The sequence below is a fragment of the Ovis aries genome, chromosome 3, assembly GCF_016772045.2.
Source record: "Ovis aries strain OAR_USU_Benz2616 breed Rambouillet chromosome 3, ARS-UI_Ramb_v3.0, whole genome shotgun sequence".
Classification (NCBI taxonomy): Eukaryota; Metazoa; Chordata; class Mammalia; order Artiodactyla; family Bovidae; genus Ovis; species Ovis aries.
Window position 1 is genome coordinate 78,237,211 of NC_056056.1, and position 27,724 is coordinate 78,264,934.

Sequence of the window (27,724 nt, forward strand, 5' to 3'; positions counted from 1 at the left end):
ACTTTGAATCACTTTGCATATACCAGAATCCAATCAGCTATAAGAAAGGAAAAAACCCTTTTATTTAGAAATACTAGAAGCATAAGCTAAAAAAATTGCAAGCAGGTATCTTTGTGGAAGGGGAAATTATTGGAGAGGAAGGGCAGAAAACAGATTTTCATTTCTTTAAGTACCTGGTTAGAACTATTTGAATCTTTATGTATATCTCTGATTAAAATAACATCTAAGCTTTATAACACTTCACTGTGTAAACTTGAATAAGTTACTGCCTGGCTTTGGTTTCCAAGTTCTGTATCTATAAAATGGAGTTGGATGAGATAGCCTCTGAGGTCCCCCTTGATCTAACATTCACACCACAATTCCTGCCATGGGAACTGATATCATCTCATTACATACTCAACCCTTAGATCCTTAGTAGTTAGCTAACACTAAAGCATTAAAGTATCGGATTCATGTTGATGTATGGCAAAACCAATACAGTACTGTAAAGTAAAATAAAGTTAAATAAATAAAGTATCATTTTCTACAATGGGTGGGAGAATGTTGACAGCTGAGAACAGTGCTCAGTGGGGACAAAGATCCCCTTGAGATTTTCCAAGGACCAGGTCTTGGAAGACTGAGAAGGAAAGAAGAAGGGATCTCCCCAATTCCTCCCCATCCTCTGTTTTGTATGAGCATTAGCTACATTGGAAACATACTGAAAGCAGATGAGACTCTAAATATTAGACCTTCCAGTTACTAACGTAGCCTTTAACCAGAGACCTTCATCTCAGGAAACACCTACCTGTGGCCATGGCAGGAGAGGTTTCCAAGGATCAAGGCAGGCTGCCAGCCCCCAAACTAGGCCCACAGTCTTCCCCCACAGACCACCAGGAAGGCAAGACTGCAGAGCACATCACAACTCCGTGTGCACTTCCTGGGTAGGCCTGGCTTGGAAGGCACAGTCAGAGACCTCGGTCTGCAGCTCTTTCTAGGGAAATTCTTCCCAAGTTCCTCCCTTTGGGCTCATCCCCCAGCCCTGGAGAGAACTAGACATTTCACACTCAGGCTTATCTGAGTCTGAATTAAATCTTTGTTCCCTGCTCATAACTCTTCACTGACTTATAAACATCATCATCAACACGAAAACCTTTTCTAAGCACCTCTTGAGTAGAGTGGCCTAGACAGGGCCAAAGCAGAAACACCCTTTTCTCTCCTCCTGTCCGCTATGGCCTCTCAGTTCTGGCATCAGGCATAGATCAACTCTTGTGGGGTGATGGTGATGACTCATTGAGGATTGACAATCTTGGAGAATTAAAGGAGCAGGAGAGCTTTATAACTTACAATTTCCTCTCCTTCTGGTTAAAGACCAAATTTTAGTGCTCAGTGTGACAAAAGTTAATCATCAGTGATACCGGACATAAATTCCTCATCATTTCCCCTTCTTTTCATATCCTTCACTTTTAGTTGTACAGTTCAACTTGTCAGGACCACACTCAACCACCTTAGAGAGGAGACAAGGCAGGTATTATCTGAACCGCACATGGAAGCCACTCAAAAAGAAATCCAATCACTTGCTCAAATTTTTTTGAAGGATTCTCTAGCAACTCTTCATCTGTTTTGCCCTGATGGTTATGAGGTTGGTGAAGAGAAAACTGATTTTACTTTTCTGTTTAAATTTTTATTTTTCCTATGACTATTACTTCTGTAATTTAAAAACACAGGAATTTAGTTTTATAAAAACAAAGGAAAGAATTCATTCTTCTAGTGTTAAGACACTTGGCCAGAGGGGCAGAAGCCATGTTCTTTACCACCCTCTGCCGCAGTAACTATGACTGTGGAAGAAGATGCCTTTCTGTCTGCCAAGCCTCTGGTTCTCTTCCCAGGGACCCCACTGCCCTCTGTGTCTGAGGTGGATCCCATCCTCTTGCTTCCTTGTCCCATGAACAGAGGAGTATCCTGAGACTCATCTGCTGTCCTGAGCAGCTCAGAGGAAAACAGATAAGCCCCGAGCATGGTGCACAGCAGGAGAAAGCTCCCTACATCAAATTTTAGAAGAAAGTCCACCCCTCAAAACTTCCCCCATCATGGTGTGTGTGAAGGCATAAGGGAGGAGAAGAAAATGTTTAAAAGCCATAGTTAGAAAGAGTGGACCCACAGTGAGCTAACACCTGCTCCTACCGCAGCACACAGAGGATTCCTAGGAATGCTGAGCAGAGAAAACAGAGACAGTGCCCTGTGCCACCCACATGGGGAACCTGACTAGAGAGACCCAGAGGAAAGTAGCCTGCACACCTTCTAGTGTGAGCCCTTGGCCAGAGGAACAACTTCTTCCCTTAGTTCCGGAACTCTGGCCAATTAGTCACTAATTAGTTTGTGTATAACTTCCAGCAGGAAGGCTGGAAAATTCTATCTCAACCTTGGCAATCAGGTCCCTCCTGCAAAATTTAGTCTTGCCAACCTCCCAGACAAACCCTGCACCACTCAAAATATGGTTGCCATCTCGGCTTCACAGGCGAACAGGCAGAGACATGTATCATACAGCCCTTGTGCCGGCAGCTTCAAACAAAGGAGCATGGGGAAGAGAGATCACGTGGTCCTAATTCATCTATGAAATGAGAAACATGCAGGAATGGGGCAATTCAGGGTCAAGGAAGAAAAACTGTGTGTTTCAACAGATGCTTCCAACACAGACTTTCAAAAGTGCACAGGTACGAGGTAGCAAATAGTGATTGCAGCCATGAAATTAAAAGATGCTTACTCCTTGGAAGGAAAGTTATGACCAACCTAGACAGCATATTAAAAAGCAGAGACATTACTTTGCCAAGGAAGGTCCATCTAGTCAAGGCTATGGTTTTTCCAGAAGTCGTGTATGGATGTGAGAGTTGGACTATAAAGAAAGCTGAGTCCTGAAGAATCGATGCTTTTGAACTGTGGTGTTGGAGAAGACTCTTGAGAGTCCCTTGGACTGAAAGGAGATCCAACCAGTCCATCCTAAAGGAGATCAGTCCTGGGTGTTCATTGGAAGGACTGATGTTGAAGCTTAAACTCCAATACTTTGGCCACCTGATGCAAAGAACTGACTCATCTGAAAAGACCCTGATGCTGGGAAATACTGAACACAAAATGAGCATCCACTCCCAAAAATTAGAAAAAGAGCAGAGTGAAGTCTTAGGCCCTGGAAGACATGTAAACAGAAAGGAGGGATAGGAATTAAGTAGAAGAAAAGAATGGGGGGCAACTGATCAGGAAAACCTAAAGCTGATTATCTGAGAGAACATGTACAAAAGATAAGTTTCTGACAAGATGTAACACTTTGGCCACCTGATGTGAAGAGCTGACTCATTTTAAAAGACCCTGATGCTGGGAAAGATTGAAGGTGGGAGGAGAAAGGGATGACAGAGGATGAGATGGTTTGATGGCATCACTGACTCAATGGACATGAGTTTGGGTAAACTCTGTGAGTGAGTGATGGACAGGGAGGCCTGGCGTGCTGCAGTCCATGGGGTTGCAAAGTATTGGACAAAACTGAGGGACTAAACTGAACTGAACTGATGAGGTAGCAACCCAGCTGGACTGTAGGGTTCTGGAGCGTTAGAGAGGAAAACAAGTATTTAGTGAACACTTACTACAAGCAGCATAATAAGCTAGGCTGGCCAGGTAAGCACACCTGCATGGAGTTCTCAATCACAGAATAGGTAAAATACAAGGCTGACAAAGGGAACTGGCTTGAAACAGAGAGATGCTGTCACCCAAGGGAGGCATGATCCCCATGACAGGCTGAGTGGTCAGGGTAGCCTCCCAGAGCAGGGGCATCTTACATAGTCCTGAAGGCAGAACAGAACTTTTCTATACCTGTGGTCCCCAGTCACCTGAGAAATTCTTTAAGGAAGTACAGATTCCTGAGTCCCATACCAGACCTAATGAAACAAAGACTCTAAGAATGCTACCTTGGAACTGCTATTCTTTAAGAAAAAAAGTTATGATTATTACGGCAAATTTAAAACATTCACAAAAGCAGACATAACAGTGAACCTCCGTGTACTCAACACCCAGTCTCAGCAATCATCAGCTCATGGCCATTCTTTCCCCATCTATATCCTGATGTAGTCCCCTCATTTAGTATTCTGGAATCTACCTTTAAAAAACAAAAAAACAACCAAGGACCCTTAGACAGTCAGAACATGGATGTGACCTAGGAGCCCCTCACTGAGCAAGATACAGATTGGGAACAAGGGAATTCTAGGGACGGTGAAGACAAAGACTTGGAGAAATGAAAGAGAAAGGCATTTGGGGGAGAATGGTCTCATCTGGAGGGCATAGAGGGTGGGCTACACAGTTGGGGGAATAGTGATAAGGATCAAAAGATCACTGGGGGCGACCAGGGCCCTTTTAGCATGCATGGTGTCTTTGTGAGAAACAAAAAAAAGGGTCTCCTCTAGGTAGAAAAAGCATCTCTTCCTCGGGCTGAAGCCAGACGCGCTAGCAGAGCAGACCTGGGTGTCAGCTCCCACTCACCGCCTGGGCCCACCCCTCCCAAGCCACGCCCAAGTCACGCAGCTGTGCACAGGCTGCCTCAGGGCCAGGGCTGATGGATTCTGATGGCCAGCAAAAGGGGCTGTGCTTTATCTAGCAGAGGTAGAAGGATGCTAAGGAGGGCACCATGTGTCCATCAGCCTGCACTTTGAAAGAACACTGGGCTGCGATGGAGAGGGAGGCAGACAAGATAGGAGGGAGAAGAGCAAGAGGCAGTGAGGACTCAGGCCAGTAAACTCTTGCAAACTACCTGGGAAAGAAGGTAGAAAGCCTTGGAGATCATCTTGAGAGAGTAGTCTTGTGCAGGGATCTGGAGAGAACTGGGGGCTGGAGACAGTGATATGGGAGTCTCTGGCACACAGGTGTCATTTGGAGACAGGCAACTGCTGAAATTGCTCAGGGAGAGAATTTAGGGATGAAGGCTCCGGGAAAAACCAGTATTTAGAGGATGGGGCTTGGAGGGGAGAAGGATCAGGCCACGTTATATAGAGATTAAGGAGAAGTGGCCAGGGAAGTGGAAAGGAGAGGAAGAGAGGGGACAAGTATGGCTCACAAAAGTCACTAGAACAAACGTAGGTGAGAGGCAAGTATTCATCTAGGGAAGCAGAAAGGAAAAGAAACTAGAAATGTAAGGAAAAGTCAAGTTTTGGAGTGTCAGGAATGACTAGTAAAGAGTATGGACTTGGACTTGGCAGGCCCATGACAAGCGTCATGTCAGTTACACTTCCTAAGTCTGTCACTTACCGAATATGGCCTTGGGCAACTTATTGGGCTGGCCAAAAAGCTTGTTCGGGTTTTTCCATAAGATGTTATGGAAAAACTAGAACAAACCTTTTGGCCCACCCACTGTTAAAGGGGAATCTCTGAATCTCTGCTGGTAAACTGTGGGTGATTATACCCACTCTGACAGGGAGTGGATAGGGATGATATCTCAGTGAATGACAATTCTTCTAGTCACTGGCTCCCTAAGAGTTCACTGCCTTGTAATATGGGTGATATTTTCACATATCTAATGCCAATATCTCTAACTAGTCGGCAAGCTGCTTTGGAGGCAGAGATTAGGAATTTGAACTGAAGCCAAGGGTCATTTCTTGTTCATTTACTATGTGCAAGATAATAAGAGGATGTAAAAAAAGAAGGTCAAAGAGTTAATAAAGAAGCAGCCATGGTCCTAAGGTAGAGGGTGTGACATTCCCAAATTACAAATAAAGCGGGGGATGGAGAGACTTGCTCTGGCTGGTGGGGCCAGGCTTCTAGCAGGCAGGCAGTATTGCATCAGGCTTCTGGGCTGGAAAGAGGAGGACAGAAGAACAAGAAAGTAGGGAATTGTCAGATGAGCTTGAAGCAAGCTAAGAACCTTGGGTTCCCAGGTGGTGCTAGTGGTAAGAACCTGCCTGCCAGTGCAGGATATGTAAGAGATTCAGGTTCGATTCCTGGGTCAGGAAGATCCCCTGGAGTAGGGCATGGCAACCCACTCCAGTATTCTTGCCTGGAGAATCCCATGGAGAGAGGAGCCTGACAGGCTGCAGCCCATAGCATCGCACAGAATCAGCCACGATTGAATGACTTAGCACACACACATGCAAGAACCTTGGTAGGTTCAAGAGATCATAGGAAGTGAGGTGTACTGGGCTGTAGTAGATATAACCTAAGGTGACCCCCAATGTTTAACACACTGGTATAATCTCATAACCCCTTCCCCTTGTTTATGGTGGAGAAACTGTGACTTCTTCAACCAAAACCCGTGGTGGATTCATGTCAATGTATGGCAAAACCAATACAGTATTGTAAAGTAAAATAAAGTAAAAATAAAAATTAAAAAAAAACCACCAATGTGGAAAGGGATATAATATCACTCACAATTATAAGACATCATAGGGCAAGGGCCAAGGGATTTACAGGCATAATTAAGCTCCCCAAATGATTTGACTTTGAGTTAAAAGAGAGATCAGTCTGGGTGGGCCCAATTTAATCAAGTGATCCTTTTCAAAGAGGGTCCAGGCCTCCCTGAAGTTAGAGATTCAAAGCAGGAAAGGCTTTCATTCCTGCTGACCATGAGGAAGCCACGTGTATTCTCCATTTGCAAGGAAATGAATTCTGCCCATAATCATGTGAGCCTGGAAAAGGAGCTCAAACTTCAACAAGAAAGCAGCCTGGCTTTCATTGATCACAGCAGAGAGACCCAGGTACGCTGTGCCTAGACTGCTGCCCTGTGGGAACTGTGAAGCAGCCAATGCGTTAAGCCACTGCGTTTGTGGTAATTCGTTATGCAGTGATAGGAAGCAAACGTGTGGTTGTGACGTGGAGGACCACAACAGCAGGCTAGAGAGTGTGGGCTTTGTTATGCAGGCCGTCGGGAGCCACTGACTATTTTTGAGCAGAAGGAATTAAGGAAGCTGAGGGTTGGTTTCAGAACCCCTTGGAGAACATTTTTTTTTTTTTAGTGAGGGCATTGCTCCCAGGAGTGGGGCCAGTGAAGTTCTGGTGAGGGATTAATTTTGGGTTGAATCAAGCCAGCTATTCTTCAACCCAATTGAAGGAAAAAGGAGGAAGCAAAATCTAAGTAAAGAAATGGACAATCATTGAAAAAACCCGAAGGAACTTTAGTGTCCTTGTTGCTAATTATAAATATTTACTCCTCCCAGAATTCCTGACCTCACAGAAGAGCCTGCGTAAGTAGTACTGCTCTCTTACTGGAAAATTTGTGTGTGTGTGTGTGTGTGTGTGTGTGTGTGTGTTCCATGTTTTCTTGGAAGGGGGACAAGGCAGTAACAAGGGACTGGATGATCTGCAGAGAGTCACTTCCTGTTAGATACTGTCTAGTTCCCCTCCCCTCTTCCCTCCTAGATCATAAACCCTGAGACCCCCACAAGGAACTCCTCCTTCTCTGATTCTATCTGCTGGAGACAAGTAAGCCAAACAAACTCAGGAAGTGGCAAGAGGTTGGGAAGGGGAGGAAGTTCATGGCACAGAAGGAAAAAGTGCAGAGAATGCCCTGATGTTCAAGGAAGAGGGTTGGGGTGGCGGTGGGGAGAGAGAAATGAAGGTCACCCCAAGGTTACTTGGCACTGGGCCTTTAAAACGTCCTGCTTAAGCTTTCAATCAAAACTGGCACAAACAGTGGATCAGATCTCCCGGGGCTATTCAAATATTAACATTTACAGTGATAAACAGCCCCTAAAAAAGCCCTCTGTAAGCAAATTGAAACAAACAACTAATTTAAAGCGAGTTCTAAGAGACCAGTTGGGTGGAAGCCAAACTCAGTTCAAGCATCCAGAAGACTCTCTATTTTTTCACTTTGGGGGAAGAGAGGAGGTAAGGAGAGGTACCTGTAGATGACTCCATGTTGGTGGAGGAACATGAGAGCTGATGTAACCTCTGCAGCATAGAACCGGGAACGAGGCTCATCGAATTTCCGGGAGCGCTGAATCTGGAACATGAGGTCCCCACCATTCACATACTCCATGACAAAAAAGAGGCGGTCCTGAAGGGAGAGGAGAAAATGTCATTTAGTGAGTCCACTGCAGCTGCCCACACAGGCCAGCGAATGTACAGTGAGTTCGAAGTAACAGAACGAGGACTCAAGCAGGGACAGAGTGCACAGGTGGGGGAACTCTAGTAGCACATGTTCCAGAGAGAAGACAAGGAATCAGGGTATGAAGCGTTATTCTAATATCTTTGTCTTACTTTCACAGGAACCAGCATGCTCTAGTGGGAGGAGTCTAAGATTGACAGAAAGAAGACCTGGATCTCTGCCTAATTTCTGTTACAACCTTGAAGTGTGACCTTGGACAAGTCTCTGTCCCTTTGGAGGCTCCAGTTACTTTTGTCTGTGTGGTAGGTTACATCATGGCTGCCCCAAAGATATCCCAGTCCTAACCCCTTAATGTGTAAATGTTACCTGAGATGGCAAAGAAGAACTTAAAGAGTTGTGATGAAGTTGAGGATCTTGAGTTGGGGAGACTATTGTGGATCACCAGGGTGGGCCTTAATTGCAGTCACAAGTGTCCTTATAAGAGGGAAGTAGAGGGAGATTTGAGAAGGGAGGAGAAAGCAGTGTGACCAAGGAAGCAGAGATTAGAACGAAGTGGCCACAAGCCAAGGAAGGTGGTGCTGCCAGAAGCTGGAGCTGTCAGAAGCTGGAAGAGGCAGGGAAGGGTCTGTCCTAGAGCTTCTGGAGGGAGCATGGCTCCATCAGCACTTGGACTCTGGCTCAGTGACACTGGTCTCAGACGTCTGACCTCCAGAAATGTGAGAGGAGAGATTTCTATTATTTTAAAACACCAAGTTTGTGGTGATTTGCTAAGATAGTACTGGAACCTAATACAAAACAACATGGACTAATAAGATGGTGAGAGCCCCTCCCGGGCAGGGGGCCACGTCCACTTTGGAGGATGCTCCCTCTGGGATCTCCACCTTGATGTGCTTCCTATGGATTTTGCCCTCAAGAATGGTCAAACCATAATCACATCTCATTGGGGTTGGTGCCTTCTTTTCTGCACATCATGATGATGTGGGAAGAAGAGGGACTGAAATTCACTTTTCGTACAGCTTCTTGACTACTATTTCCTGAGCCTGTAGAGTATGTGGTGCTGTGCTGGGCAGGAGGCAAAAAGTTGTAAGCCACCACTGTCCTGAATGTTGCGGGGATCATACACATAAGGCTTATGATCCAGGGGAAATGTGTAGAATGATGAAAACTAAACAGGACCAGAGTGCCTTAAAGATATTTGGTGCTGAAAGGATTAGGAGAAAGGGGGACTCTCTGAACTGGGGGTCCATGGAGGATTCTAGAAGGAGATAGGTCCTCCCTGAGAGGAGGAGGAGATGGGGGGAGGCACCAATAAATACCAGGGCAAGGGAACAGAGCGACAGCACTTGGGAACCAGTAAACTGACCAGGTCAGCCAGGGAGGAAGGTCCATGGAGCAAAGAGGAAGCAGTGAGGCTGGGGAGGGCAGAGGGTCAGAGTACATTCTGAACATATAGACACAGTCTCAGCAAAGCTGCTAGGCGGATGTCAGCATATTATCTTGGATTAAAATTAGTAGAATCATTTCAATTAAGACTGAATAAAAATCACAATTAGCAAAGGCTAATAGAGTTTTGCCAAGAAAACGCACTGATGTACTCTGCATAGAAGTTAAATAAGCAGGGTGACAATATACAGCCTTGACGTACTCCTTTTCATATTTGGAACCAGTCTGTTGTTCCATGTCCAGTTCTAACTGTTGCTTCTTGACCTGCATACAGATTTCTACATGCAGAACATCCTCTTCCAAAAACAGAAGAGAAGACTCTGTACATGGACATCACCAGCTGGTAAACACCGAAATCAGATTGATTATATTCTTTGCAGCCAAAGATGGAGAAGCTCTATACAGTCAGCAAAAACAAGACCAGGAGCTGACTGTGGCTCAGATCGTGAACTCCTTATTGCCAAATTCAAACTTAAATTGACGAAAGTAGGGAAAACCACTAGACCATCCAGGTATGACCTAAATCAAATCCCTTATGATTATACAGTGGAAGTGAAAAATAGATTCAGGGGATTAGATCTGATAGACAGAGTGCCTGAAGAACTATGGACAGAGGTTCATGACATTGTATAGGAGGCAGCGATCAGGACCATGCCCAAGAAAAAGAAATGCAAAGAGGCAAAATGGTTGTCTAAGGAGGCCTTACAAATAGCTGTGAAAAGAGGAGTGAAGGCAAAGGAGGAAAGGGAAGATACACCCATTTGAATGCAGAGTTCCAAAGACTAGCAAGGAGAGATTAAAAAAAACTTTCCTTGGTGATCAATGCAAAGAAATACAGGAAAACAACAGAATCGGAAAGACTAGAGAGCTCTTCAAGAAAATTAGAGATATCAAGGGAACTTTCCATGCAAAGATGGGCACAGTAAAGGAGCCAGACAACCTGGAATGCATAGTCAAGTGGGCCTTAGGCAGCCTTGCTACAAACAAAGCTAGTAGAGATGATAGAATTCCAGTTGAGGGATTTCAAATCCTAAAAGATGATCCTGTCAAAGTGCTGTACTCAATATGCCAGCAAATTTGGAAAACTCAGCAGTGGCCACAGGACTGGAAAAGGTCCGTTTTCATTCTAACTGCAAAGAAAGGCAATGCCAAAGAATGCTCAAACTACTGCACAATTGCACTCATCTCACACGCTAGCAAAGTGATGCTCAAAATTCTCCAAGCCAGGCTTCAACAGTATGTGAACTGTGAAATTCCAGATGTTCAAGCTCGTTTTAGAAAAAGCAGAGGAACCAGAGATCAAATTGCCAGCATCCATTGGCTCATCAAAAAAGCAAGAGAATTCCAGAAAAACATCTACTTCTGCTTTATTGACTACACCAAAGCCTTTGACTGTGTGGATCACAATAGACTGTGGAAAATTCTTCATGAGATAGGAATACCAGACCACCTGACCTGCCTCCTGAGAAATCTGTATGCAGGTCAAGAAGCAACAGTTAGAACTGGACATGGAACAACAGACTGGTTCCAAATATGAAAAGGAGTACGTCAAGGCTGTATATTGTCACCCTGCTTATTTAACTTATATGCAGAGTACATCATGAGAAATGCTGGACTGGATGAAGTATAGCTGGAATCAAGATTTCCGGGAGAAATATCAATAACCTCAGATATGCAGATGACACCACTCTTATGGGAGAAAGTGAAGAGGAACTAAAGAGTCTCTCAATGAAAGTGAAAGAGGAGAGTCAAAGTTGGCTTAAAACTCAGCATTTAGAAAACTAAGACCATGGCATCCAGTCGCATCACTTCATGGCAAATAGATGGGGAAGCAGCGGAAACAGTGACAGACTTTCTTTTGGGGTCTCCAAAATCACTGCAGATGGTGACTGCAGCCATGACATTATTAAAAGACGTTTGCTCCTTGGAAGAAAAGTTATGACCAACCTAGACCCCTTATTAAAAAGCAGACAAAAAAAAAAATAAAAAAAAATAAAAAGCAGACATTACTTTGCAACAAAGGTCCATCTAGTCAAAGCTATGGTGTTTCCAGTAGTCATGTATGGATGTGAGTGTTGGATTATAAAGAAAGCTGAGCATCGAAGCATTGATGCTTTTGAACTGTGGTGTTGGAGAAGACTCTTGAGAGTCCCTTGGACTGCAAGGAAATCAAACCAGTCCATCCTAAAGGAAATCAGTCCTAGATATTCATTGGAAGGACAAATGCTGAAGTTGAAACTCCAATACTTTGGCCAGCTGATGCGAAGAACTGACTCATTTGAAAAGACCCTGATGCTGGGAAAGATTGAAGGTGGGAGGATAAGGGGAAGACAGAGGATGAGATGGTTGGATGGCATCACTGACTCAATGGACATGAGTTTGAGTAAACTCTGGGAGTGGGTAATGGACAGGGAATCCTGGTGTGCTGCAGTCCATGGGGTTGCAAAGAGTCAGACACGACTGAGTGACTGAACTGAACTGAAAAATCACAATAATATTTTACTCATGGAGCAGCCTTGACCACATATTTACTTTATAACTGGCATCTCTTTCAAACTAAGTCACCCTTAAGAATTATTATAAATTCAGACTACCTTCTCTCCCCACCACAACCTCCAGAATTATTCAAGCTTTACTGCTATTCACAAAGTGCCTAAGATCTAGCTTCTCTTCCATTTGTCTCGACCTTCCCCTTGAAAACCTGCCTTGTTTTCTCCCCCAGGCCCAACCGGGCACTCAGAAGTGTTCAGATCATCTATTCAATCGTCTATTCAATGATCATTCGATGATCAGTGTTCATTCGATCATCTATTCCCCATTCAAATCCTTATTTCAAATGATCAGGCCAGTGCCAACCCAATGCAACCAGAATTTCTGAGGGTGGACTCCAGCTATCGTAGTTCACAAAGCTCCTCATGTGATTACAGTGGGCAGCCAGGGTTAAGAAACACTGTCCCATCTGGTTGCTGCCAAGGTGAGATATATGGATCATGTTATTAGGGTTTTCCTCTTTTTCAAGGGTCTCCCAAGAAGAAGGTTCTCAAACTTGTGCATCAGAATCTCACAGAGGTTTATTAGAGCATGGATTCCTCCTCCGCGCCTTCTGCCCTACTGCTGCTGCTGCTAAGTCACTTCAGTCGTGTCCGACTCTGTGCGGCAGCCCACCAGGCTTCCCTGTCCCTGGGATTCTCTAGGCAAGAACACTGGAGTGGGTTGCCATTTCCTTCTCCAATGCATGAAAGTGAAAAGTGAAAAGTGAAGTCGCTTAGTCGTGTCCGACTCTTAGCGACCCCATGGACTGCAGCCCACCAGGCTCTCCCGTCCATGGGGTTTTCCAGGCAAGAGTACTGGACTGGGTGCCATTGCCTTCTCTGCTTCTGCCCTACAGGGTTTCTAATTCAGAAGGTCTCGACTGGAGCCTGAGAATCTGCATCTCTTAGTTCCCAGGTGATGCTAGGCTGCTGGCCTGGAGCTCTCACTTTGAGAACCAATGCCCTAGAACACTTGGAGCAAGGCTTTTTCCCATGGGAAATATAGCCTTGTCATGCATTCAACACTACCCTAATCTAGCTGAACCATCATCAGAAACAGCTGCTGCAATACCAGTTCCTGGTCACCAACTTGAACTTGGGCTTTAGCAACCATGGAACATTTTCCTGCCTTTGCTTGAAAGAATCCAAATTTCTAAATCTCCCCTCCCCACCCTGCCTCCCTGGCTGCTTTTTATTTCCCGCAAGGCATTTAAGGACAGGGGCCATGGAGTGAGAAAGAAGAGCTTCCCCCTTGATTTCTTCACTCACTGGCTGTGTGACCTCAAGCAAATGACTTCAGCTCTCTGTGCTCAGTGTTCTGTACTGTGAAAATGAGGCTGATAACAGGACCTGCCTTACAAAATTCCTATGAGGATTAAATTATATGTTAAAGTGCCTGGCTCGTAACTGGGGCTCCATAAAGACTGTCAATAATGATTATTACTATAGTATTATAGCTAGTGGTATGACAGTTATTATTGTCATTATTGAGTCTTCATTTTCCCTATCCTTTCAGCATTATTTTTCCCTGATGACCTCCTCTCCCAACAAATGCTTGCTTTCCTCGGCTTTCACCTGCTATTCTCCCTGTGGTTCTGGCAGGTTTGTTCTGCCTGCTTTGGTAGGCTTCTCCTTTCCCCAGCCATTAGGTGTTGGAATCCCACAAGGCGGGGTTGGACGCCCTCCTCTCTCCTCCCCTTTCTGTACTCGCTGAGTGATCTCATCCACACCCACGGTGTCTAATGCACCTTGACACTGATGACTCACAAACATCTCCCTCTATCCTAGACCTCTCGTCCAACCTGGGAACCCATTTACCCAGCTGTGTTTCTGTCATCTCTCTCTGATGCCTCAAAGGCACTCAATCCCAACATGTTCAAAACTGCTTCATAATCTTCCCCTGGCAAAACTGGTCCTCATCCAGGGTGCCTGTCTCAGGGCAGGGCTTCACCATCCAGCCAAGTGTATAAGTCAGGAACCTGAAAAGCCATTCTCAACACCCGCCTCCTCTTTATCCCTCTTATCCATCACCAAGTCCTATTGCTTTTACCTCTCGTACCTTTGCACTTATTACCTTTGTACCTGTTACATTTGCCTACTTCCTTCTGCTGCTGCCACCGTTGTGGCCACCATTCTGGCCCAAGCAGTTATCATCTCTGGTTGAAATGCTTGCAAGTGCCTTCTCACTGGTGCTCCCTACATTGATTCCAGTCCCCACACCAAACACTGACCACACTGTGGGCAGAGTTACCATGCTGAAATGAAAATCTTATTACAGCGTATGTGCCTTCCTTTCCTCATTCTACTGATTGTTTCAAGGGTTTCATATTACTCTTGGAATAAATAGAACACTCCCTAATATGCCTCCTGGCCAGTGTGATCTCACTTCAGTTCAGTTCAGTCACTCAGTCGTGTCCAACTCTTTGCGACCCCATGAATCGCAGCACGCCAGGCCTCCCTGTCCATCACCAACTCCCGGAGTTCACTCAGACTCACATCCATCGAGTCAGTGATGCCATCCAGCCATCTCATCCTCTGTCGTCCCCTTCTCCTCCTGCCCCCAATACCTCCCAGCATCAGAGTCTTTTCCAATGAGTCAACTCTTCACATGAGGTGGCCAAAGTACTGGAGTTTCAGCTTTAGAATCATTCCTTCCAAAGAAATCCCAGGGCTGATTTCCTTTAGAATGGAATGGTTGGATCTCCCTTCAGTCCAAGGGACTCTCAAGAGTCTTCTCCAACACCACAGTTCAAAAGCATCAGTTCTTTGGCACTCAGCCTTCTTCACAGTCCAACTCTCACATCCATACATGACCACTGGAAAAACCATAGCCTTGACTAGACGGACCTTTGTTGACAAAGTAATGTCTCTGCTTTTGAATATGCTATCTAGGTTGGTCATAACTTTCCTTCCAAGGAGTAAGCTGGCCCTATCTAATTCTCAGTCATTTCACTCCCAGCTGTTCCCTTCGCCTCAACAGAAAACTCCCTCCTGCCACAGGGCCTTTGCTCATGCTACTCCCTCTGCTTGGCCTGTGTCTCCCTGACCTTTCACCTAATTAATTCCTCCTCATCCTTCAGATTTCAGTGCAGCCATCTTTTCTTCTAAGAAGCTGTCCTTGACTTTTCTCACCAAGTCAAAACCTCCTCTTACATGCTACACTCTCTGCCGGGGGTTGATTTGAGTCACTGATTTATGTCTTTCTCTCTCAGTAATCTGCATACTTCATGAGGATAAAAACTGTTGGTAACTCTACCCTGTTGGTTTTTAAGGGAATTAGCCTAACCTCAAAGAAAAGTGCCTCTAATTTCCTTTAAAACAAGCATCATGTGGATAGAATAACTAAACAGCTCAGGGGGCTACAAGAGAAACAAAATCAAAAGATGCTCTGATATTTGTATCGGCAGTCTCTTACTGCTTAGGGAATTAAAGGCTTCAAGATGAGTCAGGCTACTGCAGTGAGCCTCCTGCCTATAGAAAGTGCCCATGAGTGCCCAATCTGACCATTTCACCCTTAAGGGGTCTGTCTCAGCACCCAGTATTTGGGACAGCTTTGAACAGTTCTTTGGTTCCTTGGACAGATGATTTCACCTCCCCATGAGATGGCCAGTTCCTTGAGGAACATAACCTTAGACTTCCCAACAATGCCATGGCCACTACTAGCTCAGAAGTGCTCAATAAAAATCTGCTCATCCAACATTCACTCCATGTTAGCACCTTAAGGGAGGGGTTCTCATTAGCTTCTCACTGTATCCCCAGCAACTAGAATGGAGCCTGAAACACAGTGGGTTCCTAGTGTGTCTTTGTTGAATGCATGAAGTCTTGAATGCCCACCATAGAGAAGATTCTGGTTGCTAGAAATTCAATTGTAAACAGAGTTGATTTCCCCATGTTATTTCTATTGTTAACCTCATTTCGAGTTATTCTAACTTTAGCCCATTTGAACTTTAGTTTTAACTTACTTTTCTACTCAATACAGCTCAATGTGCATGGCCCCAAAGCATGGTCAGCCCTTTTGACACAGGAGGGACTGCTTTTAAAGCAAGAGAAGTTTTCCACTCCTCCTCCCTCCATTCAGTGAGTCTGGATTATTTCTGGTCTCCACACCTAACCCATTTGAGAAGCATGTTTTGATGCAGAGTGAGAACCTGAAGTCATTCTGGGAACTGCTTAATTACATAAACTGAAATCAAAAGAAAGCTGGCAAACCCAGCAGCTACTCATTCATTAATCCCCTCTTGGCATGGGTAGAAAACACAACAAAACAAAAAACCCAACTTCCTGGTAAAGTAAGCAAATACGTTTTCTGAGGTAATCAAAGATTTTAAAAGCCTTATTCTATCTCCTCCTCCCTTAGACACACCTGAATGTCTAAAAAGTTATGGTCTTGTGATAGTAAGTAAACTAATAAAATTAGGAAAGAGATTATATATCATGGCCATTTAGGGTAAGAATAGGTAATAACGACCTGCAAGCTGGAAGGGCCACACCATGTGTTTGAAATTCCCTTTGGGCTCTATTTTCCCAGAGTGCTAACCTTTCCTAACTTAGAAGGGAAAATCTGGCCCGCCCTGTTCATCTTTCAAGGTGTGATGGATAGCCAGAGGCTTCCTCTCAGCAGCACTGCATGTCCTGCCAACTGGATTTGTTTGCACACACAGTCACCATAGTCTGTTAGCTGTTTACATGTGCAAAGATTCTATCGCTTTTAAATCAATTTCACATGACTGCCCAACAAAAGACTGGACTTGGAACAGTCTACCTTTGATGCACCAGTGACCTCTCACTTGTAGCATCTCCTTTTCCTCTCCATGTCTCCATCTTATAACCTATCAACTCAGCAGGTCTGTCCTGGGTGCCCAGACCTAGGGTAGGTGACTGGGGGATATGGAAGATGATATAAGCCATGGGTTTGGTTTCTAGGCACTAGGAATTGAACACAGGAAATCATACAAAGCAACATAAAATGCTCTGTCATTATGCACTAAACGTCTTGTATCAAATCAGACATGAAACCTATGTATCTGTGCCCTTAGCTTCTTAGGCCCTTAGAGAAGAAATGTCTATCATCCAGGCCTCAGCACTTACAAAAGATCATTATAAGAAAAGGCCATAAGAAAACTCTTTCTGTATTTTATTTTCCATAATACAACTGGTATTGATGGAAATGGCCATTGCCTTGGGATTTGGTTGAGACAAATCTAAATTACACGAAAGACCACAGTTAAGGTCTTGAACAGCAGAAGGTGGGAGGAGTAGAGGGCCTGGCAAGTTAGAAGCACACACATGAAGGGCAGAGGTAAGCAAAAGTGATCACTGCATATGGGGATGAGGAGGGGAGGAATGAGGCAGTGAAAAACTTGGATATGGGTATGAAGGAGACAGACAGGTGGGGGCAGAAAGAGAGATGGTTCTGAAAACACAGGTGAGAAATAAAGAACTCTAGAAATCTTCTGAGTTATAAAATGGCATAATTAAAGCTGATTTAAAACTGTTCTAAAGGCAGAGTCCATGATGGATTGATGGAAGATTGCTTGAAGTTATTATCCCATCTCTTCTCTATTTCCACTGTGTAAACTGTTCTATTATCTTTGAGAAAGAACAGCAAGCGACCGTTCTTCTTCTCTATTATACTTCTTGGGTCGAAAGAAAGGAAAGATCCAATCACTTTGGGAAACTTAACTATTAAACTAAACTATAAATCAATTTTACTTCCTCATCAAGAAAGCACAGCCATCATTACAATAAACTAAAAACAGACACTCATGAGTGGGATTCTACAGCTCTCAGGCAGACATACCATATGCGGACTAGAGGCAGAGCCTTGTTTTATTGGTGTCATAGACCTTCCACTGAGTTAGGTGAAAGAGAGGTATGGAGAATAAAAAGAAAGGATCTTTCCTCTCACTGAAGGCTTACCTGCCAACTAACAGAGAAAGACAATCTTATCTGAATACTAATTATGATTGATTATGCAAACTTTCTTATGTAACAATAATATCACCTGAAACATGTTTGAAAAATTAATTTTCACACGTTCTCAGTACTTCTCAGCTTTCTCCCATTGTGCAAGGCCTTACTCGAGAATAACAACCCTGTTGTAGTCTTTCCCCAAACTTAGATTTATCTCAGCTAAATTCCTACAGCCATGGTCAATTCCATCAATGCCAAGAGTGGTACAGAAAATACAGAATGGGTTTTCACATTGCTGTTTCTGATAAGAATCTTCTATAGGCCACAGAGGGGTAGAGTCCACCCTTCTTTGGATAAAAAGGGAGAAGTATTTTCTTGGGGGAAAGTATTAACCTAATCAGAATTAGTCAAACAGCAAAACTTCCACACAGAAGCCTGATAGTTTAGAGGTATAAACTTCATTCATGTCCATCTGATACTTGTTTCCAACTGCTTTAAACTCTACTTATTTGAAGTACATAGGACACCCCAAGTTTAAAGTGACCTAAAAGCTATACCAAACGGACTCATTCAATTAAGCTCAAAATAAACATTTTCTGCATCTGATTAGAGGGATTATTACATAGGCCAGGGAACAACTTCAGGTTACTGTCATCCTGCCCCAGGTACTCTCATCTGTGTGTGAAAGCCAGGGAAAGGGGAGGGCTTTGGGATCAGTATGTCAGAGAACACTTGCCTTTCATAGGGTCGCTTTCAGAGGGTCGTCAACATCTTAGGAAAATGAAGTTTCTATCACATGATGTGACAGGACATACAGGACAGCCCCCAAATAGGCTACATCTCAACGATGATGACACTAGAGTGACCTTGTGCTATGAATAAGAGCAACATCTGAAGGTAAGTAGGAAGAATGACTTGCTGTTAATTTTTCTCTTTGAAAATGACAGAGTCAGAGGGGTTTAGATGGGGAACACGGCAATAAAATGGACAATGGTATGGTTTTCCTGAGGCTCTTCCTTTCATTTCATCGCATCACCAGAGTGTCAGCATCACCTCATAGCACCAGGCTTTCTCCTGGTTCTTCACCCAAGAACTGCTTTCTCCATGAAGCGCTGCTCCTGGGGTATGGCTTCCGGCTGTCATCCTCTGCCACTGGTTGTTGACCTGGACTCCAGGAAAGCAGCAAAGCATCAGGAAACTCTCCCCTGACTCATTTGCCCAACTTAGCAGCCTGGTCATCTTGCAGAGATTTCACATGTCCCTGCTACCCACCTAGAATCTGGTCTGCCCATTCTGGGCAGGCTAGATCTCTCTCTAATGATCCCAAGAGTCCGTTTAAAAAGAAAGAAAACATTGGTTGCTCACTGGAGTCCATTTTCACCAGTGTCACCAGCAGTCAGCAGCTGAAGTTAAGAACTGAAAGAATACTCTTTGTATTTTTAAGCACAGGAATGAAAGTATTCTTGTTCTAAGCCCATCTTCCCATCCAGCCAAGGCCCACATGTAGTCTTGTCCTTTATCAATGCTCTTCTCATGAACTCAGGCTTCTCTTCCCGATCTGGTGTGTGATTGCGTCAAACTCTGACTGCCCCAGAATATACCTTCCTGTGTCTCCAGCAGGACGTAAGGCCCAACAGCTGGGGCTCAAGATGCCCTTTTCTGGTGTCTCCACACCCTCTCTAGGCTCGATGTATGTCTAGCTGGTAGAGAAGAACTAAATGAGTGTCTCTGGCCTCCAGCTCACATGCTAGAGATGGAGCCCAGGCAGAACTGAAGCAGCTCAAGTAGCTGCTGCACTTCCTTGGCGGCTCAGTGGTAAAGAAGCCACCTGCTAATGCAGGAGACACAAGTTTGATCCCTAGGTTAGGAAGATCACCCAGAGAAGGAAATGGCAACCCACTCCAGTATTCTTGCTGGGGAAATCCCCTGGGCAGAGGGGCCTGGTGGGGTACGATCTATAGGGTCACAAAGAGTTGGACACAGCTTAGCGACTAAACAACAATAACAACAAATATAGCTGTTACTCTGATTTTGGAAGCTTCAGATGTCACCTTATTACTTCCTGTGTCCAATACAAAAAGAAGCGCCTACAGAGGTCACATCTGAGGTCTGATTTCCAGGAGGCTCATGCGTCTACTATTGTCAACAAGTCTCCAGTCCTGGGTAAGGCCAAGCCTCAAATCGTGTTATGGCTGCAATTGGTGTTGCTATTTTCTTTCCCATTGTTTTTTGTTTCTTATCTTACTTGCTTAATTCTATTTAGAATGAAATCCTGCTAACCAATCAGGGGATTAGATGACCAGTCTATTCAGCAAAAAAGTAATCAAAGAAATGTTATTCCAATTTTACCTGCATGAAACAACTGACCAGTTAATGTTACAACCAGCTGTCACAACAGTTTCTCTTTTCTTACTTTTTGTTTCCCAAAGAATATGCAAAGTTCATGTGACAGTTTTAAACATAAGCAAATACCAGGTAGCTGACCCTAAGGAGAGAAGGTACATCGCTATTTCTCTTCAGTTGTGGAAAGGAACCATAACCTGCTTAGATGGAAATATTTAGGTTGAGCCCACCAACAGAGGAGAAAGGAAAGCTGCCCCTTGCACCTCTAGTCGGTGTAGCAGTCAGAGCTGATCCTACACATAGGGAGCAATGATGTGGCGAGAGCCTCCACTTAGCCTGCAGACCCGTTAATACACGCACAGTGTGGTTGATGCAGCAAATATCCAGGTTCCCAATGAAACATTATTTCTCCACTTGGAACACCAGAAGGATGGCACTCTCTTTCATTCCAAAGCTTACCCATTCACTAGGACATGGTCAGCCAATACTGACCTTTTCCCTTCCTGATCTGGGCTCCAGATCCTTCTGTCTGCATCCGTTTGAGTTTTTGGTTATTCTCAAATAACACTACTTAGGAGAAGCAGGGCACAAGTAGCAACTGCTCCTGTGGCTCCTGCTGGACTCCGCTCATCAGATCACATGGTCAGTGTGGTGTCCCATTCTGAGCACCATATTTGACACTGACAACTAGAGTTCATCCAGAGGAAGGCAAACAGGACAGGGTGAAGAAGCCGAGATCTGTAAGAAGCAGCTGAAGGAGGCGGCAATGGTCAGCCTCAAGAAACCCACTCTTAGAGGATGCTGACAGTCTGAACTGAATGAATGAATGAATGAACAAATGAATCAGGTATCAGACAAAGGAGTAAACTGAAGAGGAACTCTCTTCAAACACCTGAAGGATTGACATGTTGGTAACCAATTGCAGGACCGCCATCTCGGTAATGACAACCTGTGATACTGCAGATTAACTAAGAAAATGGGTAGAAGATAAACAAAGGCCCTTTTATCAAAGTCTAGGATAGCTCAGTTGGTAAAGAATCAGCCTGCAATGTAGGAGACCCCGGTTCGATTCCTGAGTTGGGAAGATCCACAGGAGAAGGGATAGGCTACCCACTCCAGTACTCTTGGGCTTCCCTTGTGGCTCAGCTGCTCAAGAATCCACCTGCAATGCAGGAGACCTGGATTCAACCCCTGGGTTGGGAAGATCCCTTGGAGAAGGGAAAGGCTACCCACTCCAGTATTCTGCCCTGGAGAAGTCCATGGACTGTAAGTCCATGAGGTCACAAAGAGACACAACTGAGCGACTTTCACTTTGAGGAAATGCTTTAGAGAACCCCCATCTTCTGCCTGGGTCCTGCTGCCTGTTCTGCAGCAAGTTCCTTCCAACCTGAGGATGTCAGCCTTGGGTGGATCATCACTTTGTAGGGTTGTTAACAGAAACCATCTTTGTTCATTGAGGGGACTGGTCAAGTGAGCTGGCCAAGCCACAGAATCCCGTGAGAGCATTTTAAAGCATCCATATTTCCAGGACCCTTGATCAGAGTTTCTAATTCTAGCTGGGCCCTGGGAATGTCCACTTCCTTTTAAATTCCCCAGGTAGCTCCTAATGCTCAGTGAGGTTTGGGAACCGCTGGATTGGACAACTGCCCTGGCTTGTGACATCAAGATTAGGTGATTTCACTGCGTTTGGTTCTGTACCTTTTTGTGAGAATGTTATGTACTGGTAAGTCCAACCAGAGTATAAATTCTTGGACCAGTGGCTTCTAGTCTTCCTCCAGCCCAGGACTCTGACAGACAGGTACTCTTAAGAAAACCATGGCTTTCCACAACAGGAGGAATCTTCTGGAATGACGGGGGTCATGTCTCCTGCATCTGGCTGTGTTCTTACAATGCTCCACACCATGCTGGGCTCATCCACCCACTCCACTAATGTCATAATAAAGCACTTACCACATAGCTGATACCATGCTATACCATGGTTTTGTAACTATGGGGCCATATGAAATCAAATCGAGGGCCTGAAATTCCCACCCACAGTTAAAGAGCTGTGGTTTCACCACATAATTGTATTTCTTGTCTTTTCCTTTTTACCAGTCCCACTTGGTTTGACTTTCAGTCCTACAGACACCTTGTTGGATTCACATGCATGGCTGCCCTGAACTAAATAAACCATGTCACAATGGCAAGGAAGCGCTGCTGACATCACCACTGTGCTAAATCTCCTTTCATGTTCTGACCTCTTTAATAAAGCCGAAATGAAAATGTGCTAAGCTGGGGAAAATTGGCAACTGGGAAATAATACACTAACGTTACATACAACTCAATCCTGTGGATTCTGAACACTTGGTCACATTGTTTTAAATATTAAGTGGCAAGGCTGGTGGCTGTAGGCAGGCTGGAGAGGATTTCCATATGACTTCCCTAATACTTTCTTTAGATGACAGATAGAGCGTGAATAGAGGTTTTTGATTGTTAAATTCTTTGATCTCCGTACTTCCACCCAGGTTTACTCTGAACCCCAGGCAGTGTGGTGAAATAAACTTGTAAGTATTTAGTGTAATAGCACAGGGGCCTCTCCAAGGAACTGTTTAACCTCAGCTATGCTATTGTGAGAAGGTGTGGGATTCCGGCATGTGTTGTTTTTTTTAAAAAATCTATGAGCAGACTGCAATCAACACCGTGCAGTCTGCGTTCAACAGGCATAGGTGCTTGTAGAAGCAGAACAAAAACAGCCTGTGTTTAATCTGTTCACAGACCTTTTGTTCTTAATGACCTGAAAAGGTGGTGAAACAGACAAAGCAAGTGAGTTTCAGGACTGAGTCACAGCTCTTACACGAACCAAGGGCTGACAATTCAGAGAGGAGGCTGGTTTCTCTAACTGTAGAAAGTCATGATCTAAATGATTTGTTAAATGACACAAATGAGAAAAAATGACATAGAGAACCTCAACTGAGAGGTTTATAACTTGGCTGTAGTTGGTCCCCATTTGTAGAACTCTGTCCGTGGGTGTTTTTGAATGTTCTGATAGCCTTCTCCACCCACAGTCTCACCTGCATGGTGCCGTGGTCCAAACTCAGTCTCTGGACCCAGACTGCTTGTGTTTAAATCTTAGCTCCTCTACTCACTGGCTATAAGAACTTGGACAATCAGGAGTGTGGGTTTCCCCATCTATAAAATCAAGGTTCAATAGCAGCTACTTCTTGGAAAATTATAATAGATTATCTGTAGCGTGGGTTCTTGGCCCCCAAAAAACTGCTGAGGAAAACATTAGTTTCAATTTTTCATTCATAAGACTCGATTCAGCAGCTGTATATGGCTTGGTGATGAATGTTATTTCAAATCAGTCCATTCATCTGTAGGTATAGAAGGTTTTCAAAAAGGCTATAATCTAGTTGGAAGAATGAGAAACTCTAATGAAATAAGGGTTAACACCACAGGAGGGTATTTTATTATTTGTGGATTTGTGATGAAGAAAACAGTGAAGGAAATCTCCATGGAAGAACTGGGACTTAAAAGGGGAAGGGAATCAAACCAAGCAGAGTTCGGGCTTTCCAGGTGCAGGAGAACCATGAAGGCACAGAGGTGGGATGCGTCTGGAAGACTTCAGGAACGCTGAGGAAGTCTAGCTGTTTGAAGCATCAAAGCTATCTTGGCCTTTTTGTTTTTCTTAGAAAACTACAATCTCAGGTTAATGTGAGGACACAACGAACAAGTGGAAAGTGACAAGGGCTATAATGAGTACCTACTATATATGAAGCTACTTTTCCACTGACACAGCAGTCTTGAAAGCTGGTGTTAACACCTCCATTTTCCACAAAGATACAAAAGCTCAGAGGAGTAAGTTGACTTGCCTGAGGCCACAGAGCTGGTAAGTAGTACAGCTAGAATTCGAACCCAGATCTGTCTGTCCCAAAGCTTGGGCTCTTTCTGTTACACCAGGAGTAACCCTCAGCATCATTCATTAAAGCTGACAGTAGAGCTCCCATTTTATATATCAGAAATATGGGGCTAGGGTTAGAGACTGTGTTAAGGTCTGCACCTTAAGCCTTTGCTCATTGTTTGTTTACAGAGGTGGTCTTGAATCTCGAGGACACAAACTGCTGATTTTTGAAGGAGCATGACAGGGATCTGTTCCTCTCTTTGGGATCCTAGACATCTTTAGAGTCAACATGAAATCTAAGTGAATACAGCGTCAAGCCTTCTATGCAACGGTCTGCTCTCTGACAAACTCCACCATCTGACAACCACCACCACAAACTCCACCTGTGAAACTGCAGGGGGAAAATGTCCCTTGAGTGGGCAAGGGAAAACACTGGTGTCAAGACCCACAGTATTCATGACAATAGAAGCTAACACCACCCTCAAGTCCATGGGCCAAGGGCTACTCCATGACACTGCTGGCAAAATTAAGGTTAGGATTTTAACCTTACGAAAACTCCATTCTTCCTAGCTTATTGGAGTAGCAAATCAGTCAGTCAGTTAGTTCAGTCACTAAGTAGTGTCCGGCTCTTTGCGACCCCATGGACCACAGCACTCTAGCCTTCCCTGTCCATCACTAACTCCTGGAGCTTACTCAAGCTCATGTCCACAGAGTCAGTGATGCCATCCAACCATCTCATTCTCTGTCGTCCCCTTTTCCTCCTGCCTTCAATCCTTCCCAGCATCAGGGTTTTTTTTCCAAGGAGTCAGTCCTTCACATCAGGTGGCCAAAATATTGGAGTTTGAACTTCAGCATCAGTCCTTCCAATGGATATTCAGGATTGATCTCCTTTAGGATGGACTGGTTGGATCTCCTTGCAGTCCAAGGGACTCTCAAGAGTCTTCTCAGGGTGCGAAATAAAGATAAAAGAGACTGGTAGAATTGATCAAAAAATTGCCAGCCTGGGCCTATTTAAGCGGGAATAACAGTCCTAACTTCTTACAGCCCTGAAGGTATTATTATATCAAAGTCACCAAGTAAAAGAAACATTCAAAACTTTACCAACACTTAAAAATACACGCTGATTTTATTATTATATAGTATTCCTACTAGTATTAATGATAATATAATGAAAAAGTCTGGAAAAATTTTTCTATCAAAAAGGTTTGCTGATTTATAAGAGCTCATATTACCTTTGTAACATGGAAATCTGAATTTCCTGATAAATGCCAGATAAACAACCTGATTCAAAATAGTGGGAATTTTTTAAATGGTCAGAAATATATGAATGAGTATTATGTTTTAAACTATAAAGCACCATATAAATTTGTTATTGTTGCTGATTCATATAGATCTTGCAAAGCACACACTTTAAAAAATCCCAACTTATATAAAATACAATAGGTGCATATCATACCATTACATAGACAAGATCTAGACTCAGCCTTCAGAAACTACTCCAAAGAACAGTTACATGACTGTACCAGTTATGTGACTAGGATTTGGAAAGATTTCATCTTGGTAAGCAGTAGGTAAGGGAGGATTATAAGGGAGGATGTCTTCCACGTAAAAGACAGTATCCCAAAGGCACTGACTTGCTTCCCCACTGAAAAACATGCTTCTTCTCCATTCAAGAGCCTCAGTCATTTGGGACAAAACTCAAATTGCCAGTAGTTGTGCTTTTCAAACTTTAGTATGCACAAGAGTCAACTGAACACTTAAAAAAAAACGAACCCCAATTCCTGAACCACACACCCAAAAGTACTGAGTCTGTAGGTCTAGGTTGGGACATGAGATTCTGTGTTTCTAACAAGTTCCCAGGAGATGCAGTGTTGCTAGTCTAGGAATCCCACTTTGACTGATCCCACTTTGATTAACTCAGGTTAGAACTGCCAGTAGTCTGGTGGTGATCTAAATTTCAGCCTATCTCACTGCTCCCTGGGTGTCCCTGATGGCTTAGTGGATAAAGAATCTGCCTGCAATACAGGAGACACAGGAGATGTGGATTTGATCCCTGGGTCAGGAAGATCTCCTGGAGGAGGAAATGGCAACCCACTCCAGTATTCTTGCCCGAAAATTCCCATGGATGGAGAAGTCTGGCAGGCTACAGTTCATGGGGTGGTAAGAGTCACACATACACAGCACCGCTTCCCACGTGAGCTGATTTTTTTTCATATGGCAACCACTCATTTTTCCTGTTCATTCTGAACAATCCTGGTAACTCTGCTCCAAGTTCCTCCTCTCCACCTGTCAAATACTTTCTATCCTCTTCTTCTTTGGTGATGCCTTTTCCAGGGAAGACAGTATTTAGAAAACTCTTCCTCCTGTGAATTCATGGCAGTATTTAAACCACCCATGTGATGACTAATCTTACCCTGTACATTATAACCTTATACCATAGATTTACATTATTAAGGCAAAGAGGGTTATTTAACTCAGTTATTTTTTAAAAACTCCTACTTCTTAAACTGGGCTTTCTCATTCCTTGAGAGCAGCAATTATACCTTTCATATAACAGTCATTTAATTAATAGTGACTGGTTAGATTTACCAATCAATGTAGTTAATTTGGGTTCTACTTAGGTAAGATTGTCCAAATTACTAAAATGGGTCAGTGGCATTACTCTAGACAAGCCAATTCAAAACCGTTTCATAGTCTTGCTTCTCAGAGTGGCCCCTAAGGTCTTTTCTTAAATCCTTTATTGGACCTAACAGAGCAGGCATGCTCAGGAGTTAGATGGCTGATTAAGTGGCTCACCCCAATACTTCTCTCCATCCTGGATACAAGCCAGCCTAGGTTTATACCCATTCATGACCCTGCTTTTAAGAAGTCCTTAGGGGAAATCCACCCCCAATGATATAAAGTACAAGCAAACCACCAGAGTCTCACATGGACAACAAAAATTTTTTTTTCAATTGCCTTCTGACTAATTCCTTAGAGAAATAATCAGTCAGCTGGTGAGGAAATTGCTTTCAACCACAGAATTATGTGAAAATGTGCATTCTCTTGCAATACTGACTTATAAACAATCCAATGCCAGGAAACTCTAAACAAATGCTTGGAAAAGGGGTATATTTCCAGATTTGCATGACTTTTACTGTTCCTCTCTGTTGCATCAGATTCTTGGTTTACCAAGTGGGAGGAGAGCTAAGGGACTATTTTAAAGTGAACTGCCTCTATAAGGATGGGCAATCCTGCAACTTTGGTCTTCCAGGCTCTGCTAAACTAACTGGAAGTTTGGTACATTCATTTCATAAAAACAACTAACCTCTGGCACATAATTTTTTTTAGCACTTACTAGATGCTTAGAGTCGGACACGACTGAGCATCTTCACTTTCACTTTTCACTTTCATGCATTGGAGAAGGAAATGGCAACCCACTCCAGTGTTCTTGCCTGGAGAATCCCAGGGACGGGGGAGCCTGGTGGGCTGCTGTCTATGGGGTCGCACAGGGTCGGACACGACTGAAGCGATTTAGCAGCAGCAGCAGCAGATGCAAGACAGCCCAACACATAAATTGTTCCA

The 27,724-nt window shown here is 44.0% G+C and overlaps 1 protein-coding gene across 9 annotated transcripts in view; it reads right to left on the minus strand.

Annotated features, from left to right (window-relative positions):
- The window catches only part of PRKCE (protein kinase C epsilon), a 545,410-nt gene that overhangs the window by 86,722 nt on the left and 430,964 nt on the right, over positions 1-27,724 (minus strand). For 6 of the 9 annotated variants that reach the window (XM_060412211.1, XM_060412210.1, XM_060412214.1 and 3 more), the window contains 2 exons: positions 18,991-19,101; positions 7,845-7,999 (listed from right to left, as the gene is read on the minus strand). In XM_060412211.1, the coding sequence (XP_060268194.1) occupies positions 7,845-7,999; positions 18,991-19,101 (266 nt within the window). The remainder of the gene's footprint in view (positions 1-7,844; positions 8,000-18,990; positions 19,102-27,724) is intronic. The other 3 variants (XM_042246226.1, XM_004005978.5, XM_060412215.1) reach the window with 1 other exon arrangement.